The 17,851-nt window shown below is 34.7% G+C and overlaps 2 protein-coding genes across 2 annotated transcripts in view; both read right to left on the minus strand.

The window, feature by feature from the left end:
* Dna2 (DNA replication helicase/nuclease 2) overlaps positions 1-6,796 on the minus strand; it is a 35,155-nt gene extending 28,359 nt beyond the window's left edge. Inside the window, exons 1-5 of the mRNA XM_089644911.1 lie at positions 6,650-6,796; positions 5,559-6,272; positions 4,920-5,077; positions 2,964-3,171; positions 366-626 (exon numbers count right to left, since the gene is read on the minus strand). Coding sequence (XP_089501037.1) covers positions 366-626; positions 2,964-3,171; positions 4,920-5,077; positions 5,559-6,272; positions 6,650-6,676 — 1,368 coding nt within the window. The 5' untranslated portion in view covers positions 6,677-6,796. The remainder of the gene's footprint in view (positions 1-365; positions 627-2,963; positions 3,172-4,919; positions 5,078-5,558; positions 6,273-6,649) is intronic.
* Positions 6,797-7,522: 726 nt separating this feature from the next.
* mRpL44 (mitochondrial ribosomal protein L44) lies at positions 7,523-17,819 on the minus strand. Its single transcript, XM_089645293.1, has 5 exons — positions 17,715-17,819; positions 17,256-17,558; positions 16,763-16,923; positions 14,775-15,078; positions 7,523-7,911 (listed from the first exon to the last, which is right to left on the minus strand). The coding sequence occupies exons 1-5, from the start codon at positions 17,785-17,787 to the stop codon at positions 7,754-7,756; spliced, it is 999 nt and encodes a 332-aa protein (XP_089501419.1). The 5' UTR covers positions 17,788-17,819; the 3' UTR covers positions 7,523-7,753.
* Positions 17,820-17,851: the final 32 nt, after the last annotated feature.

The following is a 17,851-nucleotide window of genomic DNA, read 5'->3' on the forward strand; positions in this document are numbered from 1 at the left end:
CCATTCAGAATTGAATGATTCACATTGCTTGAAGTGGTGGCCAGATCTTAATAGCCTGGTGGTGATTCCCCACCTTCCTCTTTTCCATCTCCTTCTTTTGCCTTCACCTCTTCAACATACTCCAATCGGCGATGCCATAGTCTCACTGGCTCCAGGCAGATGGGAGCAGTCACGACTCTTGTGAGGTATTCACATTAAAATAAATAATGAAAATGTCAAGAGTTGCAATAACAGAAGAATGTTTGTAATTGGTTAGTTAGTTGATCAAGCAGTCCAAAGCCATGGGTTACCACTGCGACGTCAACAGTTTAATTCTATGGTTTATCTATCATTAAAAAAAATATATACATTTTTACTGCCCCTACCCTATTCTGATATCCAACATTCTTAGGTGTTTGATTACCAATCTTCACAACGTATTTCTCTATGAATCTGGCGATCTGAGGGGTGAACTTCATCATTTCGTCTATGGCTTCCCCGTCTGACATTTTGGCATCGTAGAGCATATAGACACACTGCTGGGTCTTTAACATGGTGCGGCATTCTCTTTTTATCTCTTCCAAAGTGTTGAGGTTCTTGGATAGAGACACTTGGAAGAGTTCATGAACTAATGAACCAATCACCATCTGAAAATTAAGAATGGGTTTTGAATAAATTCAAGATTTAACAATACAGTAATCATTAATACGCTGCTATACTAGCTAATAGCACAAATCTCTATAATTCACCGGTATTCGTATGTCAAATTTAGTAGTCCCATCGTGCCTAGACACGAGCCAAGCTTTGTACACCGACACGTTGGATTATCTTACGCTTAGGCCCTTCGTATGCAGAGATACTTACAAGCTACGTGACTGTGACGCAACCACAAGTAGCCTACCGATATGCTACTCTTTAAAGCCGTTTTCCGTCCACATACTAACCGAATTATACTGAACATGATCATTTTAACCTTTTGAACGCGTCAATTTGCTCCGTTTTATCTATACCCGTACGCGGTACATATTTTCAAATACCTATGCACGCAATTAAATGTCAAATTATAGCATTCTGGCATGATTTATTGGACTATATAGACAGAACAGATTATTCTCCACAATATGAAAACAAATCCTCGTGTGTCAACACTCTTAGATGTTTATAAAAACAAAAACATAAAATTTCATACAAAGACGTACCGTATCTTTTGAATGTGGTCCCGCCATTCACTCGGCGTGTGTGTACTTAGGCCACTGCGTTGATAGACACAAGTGGGACACCATGATCACTTATCATTTTTAGTTATGAAAAGTTGTGAATGACATACTAGTACTAACGCCATCCGTTGACAAAAATGTAAACTAAAGGACTAAAAGGCGTGAAGAGGCGCACTTGATTATCGATCTTTTTTTATGAAATACAATTTTATTTTTAAGAAATTCTTGTAGATGTCAGCATCGTGATAGTTCTACGAATGTCCAAGTGAGCAAGAAATACATTTATGACGAAAGAGCGCTGGAATATCGGCCGTCAAAGTTTCCGTATCAACTGTTGATACAGCCGCGTGTGGGTATAGACTTTTTGCCGTAACAATAGTTGATACGGCCGCGTGCAAAAAGTTAAAGGGCAGCCGAGAAAATTAATACGATATCAAGTGACTCTAGCGACGATGACAGTAATATTGTTCTCTTTATATTTACAAGCATAAAAAGCGATCTAAAAGAAGATTTTGGGTTCACCCATATAACGAAATAAATATTAATTGTAGGGTATTTGTCGCCGCCAAGAAACAACATGAGAATGATGTCAAATTGACTTTTCTTTCCAACCCCAATCTACGCCTTCTCCGCTAAATCTTTTCTAATGTTCTCCGGTAAAATATAGTTATATAGAATAAATTTAATATCCAAATCATGTTCGGACCATAGACATATGAATATTAATAGACGAGAACTTAAAGCCGAGGGGTAAAACCAACAGATGGGGGACGCAGAGGGGAAAGCTGACTGTGATTCGTCAATAAATCAATCTGACAGTATATAGGCATCTCGCATTATAGTATTACCATTTAGTTCTTAAAAGTAAAATCTGCTTTTGAATGAATGGACATTTTTACATGGGAGCGCAAATTACTCGCCACGTTATGAACAAATTTACGAAGTCCAAATTCGGCAAAGTAAATTTCTTCTATTTTCAGAGTGGAATATTACGTTTCCATATTTAGTTAAGACACTTTTACAAATGTTTCATAATTTACTTACACCAGTAAACAACGATGAGCACACTTGAGAATCGCTACATTCGAGCAATGTTCGAGGGTTGTCACAACCGCTCTGTTCCTATTAATAATAAAATCACTTAGGGCAGGTCTACTAATATTCATATGTCTATGGTTCGGACGTTATTTCTATCAAACAAGTAGCAGATGCAAATACGAAGGCGTAGTCCGAAATACCAGTTATTTTGAATAAAAAACCTAAACACAGAACCACAATATCTAAGAAAGGTACTGACGGTATGACCACTGGACATATACGTCGATTCTGTTGCAACTTAGAACAGTGGCAATTCAACGCACTTTTGAAGAGTGATGTTAAGTCATTAAAAGTTATAAAAAATTATTATAAGCAATAATTAGTCGTCTGAAATATTAATACAAATTGAAAATATCTTCCGAGTAAAAATAAATGCCGCCGTCAGGAATTTATTTTTACTCGGGTTGATATTTCAGACGACTAATTATTTCCGACGACTAATTATTGCTTATAATAATTTGTTATCCTTTGTGCTATGCATAAAAAACCTTGTCCTATAAACGTTAGTTTATCATTAAAAAAATAATAATTAAAAGTTTTGAAAAAAAAGGCCTATAAACCTATCCTGGTTTTTTTCATCACTTTTCATGACTCTATTTCACTTTTAATAAAAGTTTGTCGAATTGCAACTGTCTGCAAATCTATAAGTATAACATTTGCTGCACTTACGGCTCTGTTTCCCCCGTCCACCCCCTTGAACCTGTCTCCAAGCACTGCCTTCCTGCTGCAGAACAGCGACCCCACCACGGCCGTGCCGGAGACCAGCTGGTCCGGCTGTGTCACCAGCAGACCCTCGCTGCTGGTGATGCGGAAGCCGGCGCCCGCCCTCGTGGCCAGCAGAGATATGGTGTCGCCGGGAAATATCATGGTTTCCATCCTGAGAATAACAAAAATTGATAGTTATTTTTATAAGCAATAATTGTTCGCCTGAAACACTCATCCACATTGAAAAAATCTCCTGATAAAAAATACATGACGCCAACGGGACTCGAACCCGTGTCCATTCGATTTCCGGTCGAAAGCTCTGACCACTGAGCTATGGGGGCTTATTTCTTACCCGAGAAAATATTCAATATATGCTAGTGTTTCATTCAACAATTACTGCTTTTTACATTTTTTCACCTGAGAACAACCAACTTTTATTTTTTATATGAGAAAGGCATTGTAAGTGCTAAATCTCTCACTAGATGGCGTTGATACAAATTGTATACATTTTTTAGGTGAAATACTTGGACTTGTCAAATATTAATTATTATTTTTTTGATAAATTAATGTTTTTAAAGACAAGATTTTATTTATGCATAGCACAAAGGATAACAATTATTTTTATAATTGTTATCGTATTATTATTTTATTATTATTATTTTTATAATTAATTAATATAGGCGAACAATTATTGCTTATAAAAATAATTGTTATCCTTTGTGCTATGCATAAATAAAATCTTGTCTTTAAAAACATTAATTTATCAAAAAAATAATAATTAAAAATTGATAGTATATTTTTTTAAATAATGTGAATATAGAATTAGAATTTAGGTGTGTTTGGTGACCAGATCAGAATAGCCAGGTTCTTCCCAACCTCTTCCTCCTCCCCATCTCCTTCCTCTCACACATACCCTGGAATACCATAGTCCCACTTTCTCCAGGTAGTTGTTTTGACTAATTTTTAATTTTGAGAAATAAATATAATGTAATGAATTAACCTATGTTTTATTTTTTACTTCCCCACTCAATCACGTGATTTTATTTGACTTTATTTTTTTTATTTTAGTTTTTTTAATTTTTATATTAACTCCACATAGGAGGCCCTGAAGAAAATAATTTCCCTCAGGGCCTATGTCATCTTTGGGGATGCTGTGTTGTAGTGGGGACTCTTGTGCGGTAATCACATGATTTCATTTAAGAGTTCGGTAATCACATGATTTATCGCACAAGATGTATTGTATTGTTGTATTTCTTGGAATTCCCCAACTTCTACCATTCCTTTTTATTTTATTTTTTTTTTTTTTTATATAATATTGATTACATTTTATGATTTTGACTGTCCAACTAGGAAGGATTCCCATTTCAGGACAGTCAAATTTACAGGTTTCAAGTTATCCTAGACGAATACAGGATGACTAGCTAAAATAAGTATGTTAAAACGAAGATACATAAAAAAGATACATAAAGATACATAGAGGCGTTCGTGATTTCAAATTACATTTTTTAGTATCATTTCGGAATCAGTCCTGCCTAGATCCAACAACCATTTTGTCACTCTTGGACCGAAGGATGACAATTCACACAGTTTCAGCTGAGAGGGGATTTTATTATATATTTTAGGACCGAGATATGAGAATATTTTTTGATAAGCCGCTCTGTTGCTTGTTGGAACGGAAAGGTCATTCCTTCCCTTACTTCTGGTTTGATGTTTGTGTTCGGCTGTTTTCATTTTGTTTTTATTTTTATGAACATGGATTACAATTTTTTTATATAGCTCTGTCGGACATCTAGTACATTAAATTCCTTGAAGAGAGCGTCACTCGAATATCTGAAAGGTTTCTTCATAATAACATGCATCATATATTCTCCTGTATAATTTGCATCATATATTCTCCTTACACTGATAAAAATAACTCACCAAAAACCTTCCAACGTGCAGGTGGCTTTGTTCTCACTGTTGGTTGATTCTAATGCTAAGATTTTCATTCTGTTTGTGGGGTCCATAAAAACAGAGATCACTTCACATCTCTGCCACTGGGACAAATCAAGTTCATCTTCTTGCACAAAACTTTTCTCCTGAAATTTAAATTTGCCAATTTGATAATAAATTATTATTATTTCATTATAAAAAATCAAACCGTAAAAATCTATTTTTATCAATTAATGTATCATTTTTTGGTTTGACTTAGGATTAAATCTTCCTCCCCAGGGATCGCAAAATGGATGGAGTCAATCACGCTAACAACTGAGCCAAATCCTGATGGTGTAGGATCGACGTTTATTTCACATATTAACAACTGCAATATCATCCAATTTCAGAGAAATGCGTATATATTCGCGTGTATATGCATGATTGCAACTATAAGTTGATAGAATGCATTGTCATCGACAACGAGTATATCTGCTGAGTTTTAGCTCGATCCGATTTCGGGAAGTGCCTTAATTTCCACTTTCAAGATTTGCATTACCGAATACAAAATGAAAATCAATTAGATAAATTGTATTTAAAAGTAAATAAATTTATAATAAAATAATCAGAAGTCAAAAGAAAACTTACCAATTCCATATCTCCTTCCCAATCATCTTTGAAAAAATCATTAATTTCATCTTCTTGAGGATTTTTAGAATTTCCAAATTCTTTTGCAAAATCATTTTCATCTTCTCCCTTCACTTGGACATTATTATTAGCGGCAACACTAACTTTATCCTCTATTATTACAGTTTCTTCTAGTAAAGATGCATCAAAATCTTCACCCAAATAATAATCTATTTCAGATTTGGAACATTGCGGCAACATTATAGATTTTCGTTCCGTATTAGAAAATTGAGATTTTTTTTCAGTATTAGAAAAATCACATTTTTGTTCCGTATTACTTAATTTGGGTTTTTTCATAGGTGAAACCAATTCACTTGGAACACATTGCTCATCACTTTTGTGGTATTTACCTTTTAGTAGTAAATTTGCTGCTTTTTTATTTGCGCTAATAGAGAATTTCTGTTTTCCTTTGTCGTTATTAGTTTGAGATCTGATTTCTCCTTTAAAATGACAATTTTCCGGTGATGGCGACAATTTTCTCTTGCTATTGCTTGCATAGTCCATGGTTTTAGAATTATTTTCATCTGTTAGATCAATTACATTAGTTTTCGAAACCATTGATTTTTCATCTATTTCTTCTGGTGTGATTACAATAACTTTATTAGAAGTTTTTTTCAGTTGTAATTTAGATGATGCGGGTTTCGCAAAGTAAGATGCAATACTGGATTGCACAGGCTGAAAAAAAGATTTAATATCAAAGTTACAATAAATACTTATTATGTGACAAACACAGTACAGAAATGAATATCAGTTTCTTTCACAAATAATTATTTTTGCTTTGATACAAGACAGCGAGGTTTTGAATATATCTTAAAGGTCTGAAATTTATTGGCAGTTCGGTGAAATCGCGCTAGTGGGAATAATGATAGTGCTATGTTTTCAGTGAAAATATAAATCAAGTCACCGTGTTACAAAAACTATGAAGCTACAATCACAGCAAAATATAATAATACTATTCTGGATTATAAAGCAAGCTGTTTGCAGAACTGAAGGCGGTACAAATGATCAAAAAGCGGCAAACATATAAATAAAAATAGATATTTATAGCTTACTTTCAACGAAAGCGTCGATTTCTTCATGTTAATACCGAGATATTTCTCGAACTACGCCAAAAACATAGATAAAATTACTTAAACTGTGATTATTTTTCATTTAAATTACAATTCTTACTCATAGCTGAACTATATTATGAGTTATCATAGAATTCGGTACATTTTTCATTCGGTTTTTTGTTTGTTTTGACAGCGACAGGTGACATGAGTGAACATGAATATTTACCGCGAAAATTACCACAGAAATTTATGGCTGCAGAGTTGTAGTTGAATTAGCGATGGGCACAAGGCACTAGTGATGGGCAGGATCGAAACATTTACATGATCGAAACATCAAAAGAATTGACGGATTAATGCACAATCGCTCGGAATTCAGCGGGAGTAGGAGCAGCACAAAAACTTTCGTTTTTTAAACCTTTTGGGCCGTGTGTATATTTGAAAATACTTGGTTTTAGAATTTTTTTCCTTCCTGATTAGAATATAAATTGGCAGTTTTAAATTTCCAATTGCTGATTTAACTGGCTTTGCGTGCCATTTTTTTATTCGAGTTCTACTTGTTTAGCGGTAGCCATTTTTATATTTTGAAATGTGATTCTTGTTTTCAATCTCAACTAATTTAAAGTGTAAGTTTTGAAGGTATTTTTTCAATGTTTTTTTTTTGTAATTTTTTTAAACTGAATTATGTTATATTTTTTGTACAGTGTACTATTGTCGTTTTATGTGAAACACGCCTTCTGTGAGACAAAAGGGTTAACTTTTAACCCTTTCCGACAGGTTTAAAATAAGGTAAGCAGAAGAAAGTTTTTTTTTTTTTTTATTGTACGACAGACAGGTAAGTCCAGTTATGGTAAAATTTTATTAAAACTAACAATACATGTACATATTTTTTTTAAAACATGGTATAGTGATATTAAACACATCTATATCCGCTGGTAGGGCATTTAGCAAGGTCATACCTCTTGTCATGCTATGTTGGGCAATCTTGCAAATAATTGAAGAAATTTTGGATTATCTTGTGGGGTTATGCAATAAAATAAAATTTCTAATTATAAATCTATTTAATACATCACTTAAACATAACATTTACATAAGGTTGGGCAATATTTAGGAGGCCTGGATGGACTTGACCCTAGCTGTTCTCTGTTTGGGCAGGACCGGCAGACGGTAGTTGATGGGGGCCATGTTATCTGGAGTCCCGAAGAACACCTTCAAACCTTCCCTGGCGGCCATTTCCTTTGCAATTGGTATGCTTTCACCAAAGCCTGGAATAACAAAATATAAATTGAATGAAGGATAAAAAACCACGCCACATAACTTCCGCCATATTGTCTACCAGTGTTGACGTATTTTGACAGCTGCTTCAATTTACCTAGCTTTAACAATCATAATACTAGAAAATCAAACTAAAAAAGTGGTTAACTCGTCTAATCAGGATAGTGCGCGTTGGGACAGTGAATTTTTTATCCCACAAATTATCTCGCTAAGGCGGAATACTCGCCATTATTCTGGTGTTTGTACCACAAAATACAATTCAGTGCAAAAGTGACTCGATCATTATATAAACACAAATAACCTATCCCAAAGGCGTTTTTAGCGTCACAAAGGCTCTGCCATCTCTCATACAAGAAACAAGCATTGTGTCGTTTTTTTCTTTTTGTGTGAAACTTTGAAAAACTACCTTTAAAATGAATACACTATGCTCCATCTGTAAAAAAAACATTGACACCCCGTCAGACTTCATCTCATGTTGTATCTGCGACGATAATTACCACTTCATTTGTGCCGATATCGCAGAGACCTCACGGCGAGGAACTAAGATTTTACAGTGGCGCTGCAAACTTTGCACAAAAACACAAAAAAACTCCAAAAAAAATACGTCTGAAAAAAATCTAGAACTGACATCTATCGAGAAACCTAATAAACAACCTTCATCAACACCAAAATCTACAATTGCCGCCTCATCATACGCCAGTGTGAACTTACCACCAACAACCACAGATGGCACTAGTAATCTGACAATCGATCTATTTTTAACTGAATTCGCAAATTTCAAAGACTCAGTTAATGAATCTGTTGGAAAAAAATACGATGCAATCCTGCTCCAAAATAATGAAATATTAAAAACCATTCAAAACATATCTCAACAGCAAGAAGATTTAAAATATCGAATAAATAATTTGGAAAAACTACATGAACAAGTAAACTCAGCCTTAAATTCAAGACTTGAGGTCTTAGAAAAAAAAAGCGAAAAAAATAAAGAAAATGAAATAAAAATTTGTCTCTTGACAGAACGAAATGAAGACCTAGAAAAAAGAATAATAGCGATCGAGATTGACCAAGAAAACAGGAACAGACGAATCAACAATACTTGTTTGGAACTTCGAGGGCTTCCAGAATTCAAAGAGGAAACATCACAAACCTTAAAAGACATTATATTCAACACCAGTAAAATAGTAGACTGCCAACTAAATACAAATGATATTTATAATATATATAGAGTATCACAAAGAAACAAAAATATTCCTCCAACAGTTAAACCTAGGTCAGTGGTAATTAACTTTAATTCAATACCGTTAAAAGAGGAACTCCTTAATGCTATAAAAAAATATAATAGGTCTTGCGAAAATATTGGGGACAAACTAAACACGGGAACAATCGGATTGTCTGGCCCAATTACACCCATATACGTCTCAGAACTCCTCACGTCTAAAGGCAAACGGCTTTGGTATCTAGCTCGCCAACGTGCGACGGAATGTAAATATAGGTACGTCTGGACGAAAGCAGGTCTAATCTACATGAAAAAAGATGACTCTTCTCGACCTATATTAATAGACTCAGAACAAGCTATACCGAAGCTCTGACTACCTGCTCTTTATTCTGATTATCGTGATAAAACTACTGACTACCGCTTTATATCGCCATTTCATACTCTATTACATAACAGCACTATATTATATGAACACCTAGGTTTTTGCATAACTCCAATTTGTACTGGAACAATTTTAATCCTAATTTTAATTTTAACTTTAATTTTAATCTTTATTCTCTCTAGAATGGTAACTACACTTATTATAAGATTATTATTTGATTTATTAGTAATATTACTAATAATTCGGCAAAAGAGAACTCTAATCAACATATTTTATATAACCCAGATATTACTTAATTTTCATACTTATACTACTTTTTACTGTCTTTTGAAAGAGAAAATGCCACACACCAACTACATACGTTATTTATTTCCTGGATTTTATTTCAGATATTATTTCTTACTCATATATATTTTAATTTTCCTAATTACATCATTTTGTTTACAGTTTTGTCGCTACATATTTCGTACTACAAGTATTTATATGATAATAAAATACTGTTTTATAACTTTACCCAGAAAACAACAATTAATTTTTGAATTCTAATGGTAATAAACGATCTTCAACATGAAATCGATAGTATCTTAGTGCCAAATACTGAAATAATTTTTGAAAACATTAACAAAATTATGCAATTTAATTGGGAATCTAATAGGATTAATATTGTTCATCAAAATATTAGAACGATGGGAAACATGGATGATTTTCTTATATTTTTGGAAAAAATAAAAGCTGTGGTAAAGTTCCATGTACTAATTCTCACTGAATGCAGGTTAAATGATTCATACATAGCCAAACAAATTTCAGGCTATAACGAATACCATACAACATCGCATATTAACCAAAATAGCGGAGTAGTAGTATATATCGACAACACATTAAATTCCTTAGTACAAGAAATAAACATAAATCAGTGTAATTGTTTAAAAATCAACATTAATGAAAATTTAGGTATCCTAGCTATCTACCGATCACCATCGTTCAATGACATCCAAGATTTCCTGGAAAATCTTATTGGTGAGTTAAAAAAAACTAAGGATTATGCACAATATGTACTGATCGGGGACATGAATATAAATACTATAGAAGTATTGCATAGGCAGTCCGACGACTACTTATGTGCTATGGCTGAAAGTAACTTTATTTCCAATATTAATTCTCCAACTAGGGTACAAGGTAGCTCTAGCTCATGTTTGGATCATATATATACCAGAAATATAACAAATTCAAATGCATTTGTAATACATAATACAATCACTGATCATTACACCACTGCAATCAGTATCCCAAACTCAACACCCAAAAAACATAAAATTAATCACAAACAGATTATCGATTATGAGGCTTTATTAAATGATCTTAATAATAAAAATTGGGAATATGTTTATAAAGAGACTAAAGTTAACAATGCTCTAAACTATTTTATTAATGAAATCAATACATTCATAACAAAACACACAATAACTAAACGCATTCCATATAGTAAAATACATCTCACACCATGGATTACCAACGGCATTGTTAAATCTATACACAAAAGAAATCACCTTCATAAAATAGCTAAACGAGACCCATTGAACGATACTAAACAGCAAAACTATTACCGTTACCGTAATATTTGCAAAACCGTTATTCGCAAATGTAAAGAGCGTTATTATAAATTCTTACTTGATAAGGATAATTCCAGCAAAAACATGTGGAATGTTGTCAGAGACATAACTAAAAGTAAAAGAAATACCAATGCATCTGTAACTGAATTAAATACCGGAAATTTGATTATAACTGACAATCAATCAATTGCATGTCATACTAATCAATATTTTGCATCTGTTGGATCAAATCTAGCAAAAAAATTTTTATTAGAAACCCAGAAAACGGAAGACTCTTTAGCATCGACAATTGAAACAAAGGAACAATCTTTTTCATTTAATATTATACCAACTACTGTAGAAGAGGTCTTAAAAATAATCAACGGCCTTAATACTACACATGCAAAGGGTCCAGATAGTCTAAATACACAAATACTAAAAAAAATTAAAAATCAGATTTCTGCTCCGCTATCATATATTTACAACTTAAGTTTTGCATCAGGAATATTTCCTGATCACTTCAAAAAATCAATAATTGTCCCAATTCACAAAAGTGGACCTAAATCTCTTGTAGAAAACTATAGGCCAATATCACTATTAAGCGCGATATCCAAAGTCATTGAAAAGCTTTTCAAAACTAGGTTAAACGAATATGTGGAGAAACATAACATTCTAAGTCCTAACCAATACGGCTTTCGGTCGGGTAAGGGAACGGATGATGCCATCGCATGTCTCACTGAAACTATTGCAGGGAATATGAACCATGGCAAGAAAACTATTGCCCTTTTCCTGGACCTGGCCAAGGCATTTGACACTATATCTCATAAAATTCTTTTACAGAGACTTAGAAATATAGGAATAAAGGGAAAAGCTTTTCAATGGATAGAAAGTTATATATCTAATAGATTTCAACAAACCAGAATTAACGAGGCTATTAGCACTTCACTAAAATACACTTTTGGGGTACCACAAGGAAGTACACTTGGGCCCCTTCTCTTTATTATATACATAAACGAACTTTGTAACCAACACATTGGTGGCAAAATTATCACGTTCGCTGACGATACAGTTATTTTGTTTGAAGGAGATGATTGGATAGAAACACACCACCTTGCGAACACAGGTATAAACAGAGTAAAACAGTGGCTAGACAGTTATTTGCTTACACTAAACATACAAAAAACAAAATATCTCACATTTAGCGCTACCCTTGCAGGTCAACCCAAAACACCTCATCACCTCACAATACATAATATTAAGTGTAGCCTTGGAAATAATAACCATACTTGTAAATGCGAAACCCTTGAATGTGTTAAATCTATTAAATATTTAGGTATAATAGTGGATAACCATCTTAAATGGAAACAACAAATTGAAAACACAGCTAATAAAGTGCGCAAGCTTATTTATATATTTATAGCATTGCGGGAAATTATAAAAACTCAAGACATTAAAAAAATATACTACGGGCTCTGTAACTCCGTCATAACCTACGGTTGCATTGGATGGGGTGGAACAGGATTAACAATATTATACCCGCTACTGAAGGCACAGAAATCCATTCTACGCGTCATTATGAAGAAACCCTTCAGATACTCGAGCGACGCTCTCTTCAAGGAGTTTAATGTGCTTGATGTTCGACAGTGTTACATAAAAAAAATAACAATCTGCGTCCACAAAAATAAAAACAAAACGATAACAGTCGATCATAATCATCACACCAGAAGTAAGAGCAGAAACGACCTTTCTATTCCAACTAGCAATACTGCGGCTTATCAAAAAGTTTTCTCATACCTGGGACCAAAAATATACAACAAAATCCCCTCTCAATTTAAACTATGTGAATTATCAGCCTTCGGTACTAAAATTACTAAATGGTTATTAGACTTAGGTAGGACAGACTCCGAAAAATTATTAAAAAACGTAGTCTGAGTTGATTTCCTCGATTTTGTATTTTGTATTTACCTAAAAAATATTTTTTTTATTTTTCTTTCTTACATTGATATATTATATTTTTGAAGTGAAACTTCTTTACGCGCGTCATGCAATTTCGAGGACCGGAGTAAAACCGACTCATGACCGACACGAAAAACCGGGATCATTTCGCTATAGGAGCCTAGCTAATATTATATACCTAGTTTAGGTCACCCTCTGAACTCAGCTTCGCGGTCTTGAGGCAGAGCGCCCGACTCTCGTCATGAAGAACCGAGGTTCGATCCCCGCTTAAACAATTTTTTTTTCCTTTTGTGTTTTTTTTAATACGAGGAAAAGTGATAAAATGCTCTCGTGCTGCGACTTTTAGATATTTTGACTATATGTATAATAACCGCGGTCTAGAGGCAGAGCGTTCGACACTCGTTATGCAGGACCCGGGTTCGAATCCCATATTTTTATAACTTTTAATTTTTTTTATCACATGCTACTTATAAATATGTCAATAGACAGAAAAAAAGAGAGAATGAAATGAAAAGAGAGAGAGAAGAATACTAAAAGTTTCACTTCCGTCGTGCGTAGGCTTGCCACACACTGTATTTTTTATTTTATATTTTACATGTACCTATCTGGATTTTATTGTTCATTACTGCTAAATTGTATTTTCCTAAAAAAATATTTTCTTTCTATTTTTCTTTCTTACATTTATATGTTATATTTTAATTTTATTTTATATTTTACATGTACCTACCTGGAATTATGTACACGCAACCTGCCAATTTGACTGTCCTAAAACGGGAAACTTCCTAGTTGGACAGTCAAAGCTTCCTTTTATATTTGTATATCTTGTATGTAATAAATGTAATAATAATAAATAAATAATAAATAAATAAATAACCAGTCGAACAATGGCTACCCATAATTAGATCTCACACGTCTGCCCAAATTTAGGTAGATAATTTTTTTCTAATTTATTTCGAAATTCGAAAACCATGAAATATGGGTGGATCCATTGGCTTTGATTGTGATTTTTTAAACAGGTGCGGCTGAATCCAAAACCAAATGCCCGGAAATCTCCATTGCTCGAGGCATTTATTTTGTAAATACCCCATCGCTCGAATGGATAAAAGAATCTATGAGGGATTAGATAACTGTCGAAAGAATACATGGGGTGAAGTTTGTCCAAGTCTTGATGGCAGATGCGTCTGCCTACCAACTACATGGCAAGTCGAATCGGGAGAGGCCAGACGAGGGCGGCTCTTTAACCTCTCCAGAGATGTGCAAAATGGGTACCCAAAACCATTTGAAATGCAAAATGGAAATGGGTCAGAACTTTTCCATTTGAAAATGCAAAATGCAAAATGGTTTTTAGAAAAGCATTTCAAATGCAAAATGCAATATACCCATTTTCAAAATGCATTGAAAATGCAAAATGGAAAATACCCATTTTGCATTTTGCATTTCCATTTGAAATGGATTTATTTGAAATAAAGCACATCTCTGAACCTCTCCCAACCCAATGCCTGGCACCGTAGTGGGAGAGATGGATACATACATCCCTCACTCCTGGATACACTGACTCCAGATTCTTACCCACCCTCATACCTTTTCCTTCCCAGAACTTATTTTTCCTTTCACAAGACCCTCCACAAAGCATCCACAAGAGCATGACATAGGGAAATTATTTTCCGCAAGGCGTTAATGTTAAAAAAAAGATTGAAAAATCATGCTTACTATCGCAAAACAGCTTCTTATCCACATAGATTCCAACTCGGTAACACGCGAGAATCGTGTTCTTCGCACTCTCGCTGATTAGCCGCAGTTCTGGTTCGTTCATTCCCGCCTTCCTCATAAGCTCCTGCAACATCTCCATGGGCCGCTCTACGGTCCACAGCTCGTTGACGTCCTGGTGGTGGAGCATGGTGATGACAAAATCCCGGACGAAATGGCCAGCGCGGGCCGCATCCGACGACTGGATAAGGGCTGACACGATAGCCTTGAAGGTGTTGGAGAGGATTTCCTCAGTCACAGGGTATTCCTGAATGGAAAGAATTTATGAATGAGTTTCGGTTAAAGAAGAAACAACACACCGATTCTAGGTGCGTTCCAGCTTTCTGTCAAATCGTTGTAAGCTGATAAGCTTAAAAACATGATAAATAGTTGACCTCTTCTGCTGATCACAAATTGTTCAAAAGCTGAAACGGACTAAGGACGGGTTGTTTCGGAGAATTTGAACAATTCATCAAATTTCAACGTTCATTTTCGGGTTCTGTGAAAGTCCTATTCAAGTTCTGTTATTATATCATTGTAGGCTAGTTGCTTAACAAAACTGAAATAAAAAAAGAACTTGAAAAAATCTTTCACAGAACTTGAAAATGAACGTTGAAATTTGATGAATTGTTCAAATTCTCCGAAACAACCCGTCCTAAGAATCGGTGTTTAACGGGGCCTTTCAACTGTCAAAAAAAGACAATGGCGCTGAATGGCCATTGTCTTTTTTTTTTTTTTTTTTTGTGTATTACAGACATTTACATTTATTTTACATTTACTACATATAGATGATACGAAACAATGAATTTTGACATTGACATGCCTCTTGAATTCTTCAAGGCTACTATTAAAAATATCGATAGTCTTGGAGGCGTTGTTTAACAGCGCCATACCTCGTGTCATGCTATGCTGAGCCAGTACGTCCGTTCTGCCACGTGGGATACATAGCATATCATGGTGCCGTCCCTGGCTGTAGTTGTTCGGTACGAACAACTTATAGCATTCCAGAAGGTATGGGCTATCTATTAAATTATTAAGAATTTTGTACGCCGTTACTGCAAGGGCCCCACTCCTCCTCGAGTGGAGACTTTGGTAGCGCGTTTCGGCAAGCAAATCTTACTATTATATTATTTTACATTTGAATTTCTCTGAAGCAACCCGTCCTGATCTAGAGCTTCTTCAGGTTTGAGTTCTTAGTTTGGTGAGCAACATGTTCAAAATATGTAGACATTTGACAGCTTATTTAGGATGCCATAGACTTTCAAATTAATAGACCAGTCAATCAGGGAAAGGGGAACAAAACAATTTGCACATGCGGGAGGCGACGTGACCACCCCCCTTTCTGTGATTGCCATTAATAAATCTGACAGAATTCAGGCAACCCGCATTGTAATATCAATATTCAACCCTTGAAAATAAAATGTGCTAACGGATTACAAATCCTTTTCACAATGACGCGCAAATTACTCGCTGTGTAGAAAACTTAGTTGCAAATCTCAAATCGGATAAACAAAAGATCGGGCTTGTTTCCAACATGTAATATTTTGTTACATTATTTAGTTAGACACTTTTACAAATGTGTTATAATTTACCCACCTTTGTTATCAATCTCTAGCATTGCTACGCTAGGCGGTTCGTTTAAAAACGAACATCCAGATCATGCGCAGAAAAGTTCCACAATGGAGTGCGCTGCAAATCTTTGCCTTACTTTACCTTTCTGCGCACGGTCTGGTTATTTCAATGTACGCTTTTTGGTGGTTAAGGCACGACTGACGTCACAGTTTATGCTAAGCATTCTCGAACTATCCTTATGTTAAAAATATCAGGTCGTCAAAATGATACCCAGATTTCACATATATTAATTTCAATGTCTATGGTGGCTGCTCTCGGGCATATTTTTTAAGAATTGGGCGGGAAATGATTCTGTTTCAATTTTGATTAAGGAAACTCACCTGAGAGAGAATGATGTCTTTGCAGCCGAGGTGAGAGGCCACATCAGCCAGGACTTCTGTGGTCATCAGGTGGTCTCTGAGAGCCAGGATTCCCTCCAGTGGGAACTTGGGTAGGGCAGCTTCAAGGAAGGTCACAATGTATTCTCGCATGAATGCCTCTCCTGTAAACATGTCACACATTTTAGGTAAATAAATCATCAAGATTAAATAATTCCATAATAGAAGGACTGGGGGGCAGTTACCCTCATTTTTGTCAAAATTGAATCAAGTATGGACATCTACGGCAACAAAATATTACTAATAGTGGCGATGATGGCAAGGCTGTCAATTAAGTTGTTAATGACTCTGTGTAACACAACCAGGTCTGACATAATTCTCCAGTCAGACAGCATTATTAGATTCAATTGATTTATCAAAATATGTTTGTAATGTCGTTGACGACATTACAAACATATTTTGAATATTATATTACTATTTTATTTTAAAAATTCACCTTCTTCTATCAGTTCTCTATTATCCTGAAGCTTGATATCAGGGTTCTCAATTCCAAGGTCTCTCTGCTTCATTTCCTGCTGAATAATGTAAGATCTGTGGGTGAAAGCCGTCCTCAATAGTTGAGAATCAAACTCCTCCTTTAGCCGCTTCCCAAATGCATATATTTCGGAATCGTAGTTCCACTCCAAATAAGTGTTTCTATGATTAGGCAATTTCGGAATTACTGCCTTAAAATCAGCTCTATCCTGGCGTTTTTTAAACTCCACCAATGCCGGTCTTAACGAACGTTTGAACTGGCATTCTGAAAGTAAAACAAACATAAATTTCCAATAAAAATTGCCGATTGGTAGGGTCGTTAGAGGTTATGTTTGCTATATGGTACGACAGTCAGTTGATTGAAATAATATGATTGTGGGAATCTGTTTTAAATAAGACCGAAGTTATGGGATTTGTATACCTTGAATTAGCAAGGGAAATCTGTATTTGGTATTTAAATTTAACAATCGAAATACTTTCGTGGAAATTGACATTTTGAAAAACAACCTAATTTTTCTGTTTTCTGGTATCTATGGATTTATTTAAATAATTCTATGG

This window comes from Hesperophylax consimilis, chromosome 22 (genome assembly GCF_061612785.1).
Source record: "Hesperophylax consimilis isolate HC1 chromosome 22, BYU_Hcon_1.0, whole genome shotgun sequence".
In the NCBI taxonomy this organism is placed as follows: domain Eukaryota; kingdom Metazoa; phylum Arthropoda; class Insecta; order Trichoptera; family Limnephilidae; genus Hesperophylax; species Hesperophylax consimilis.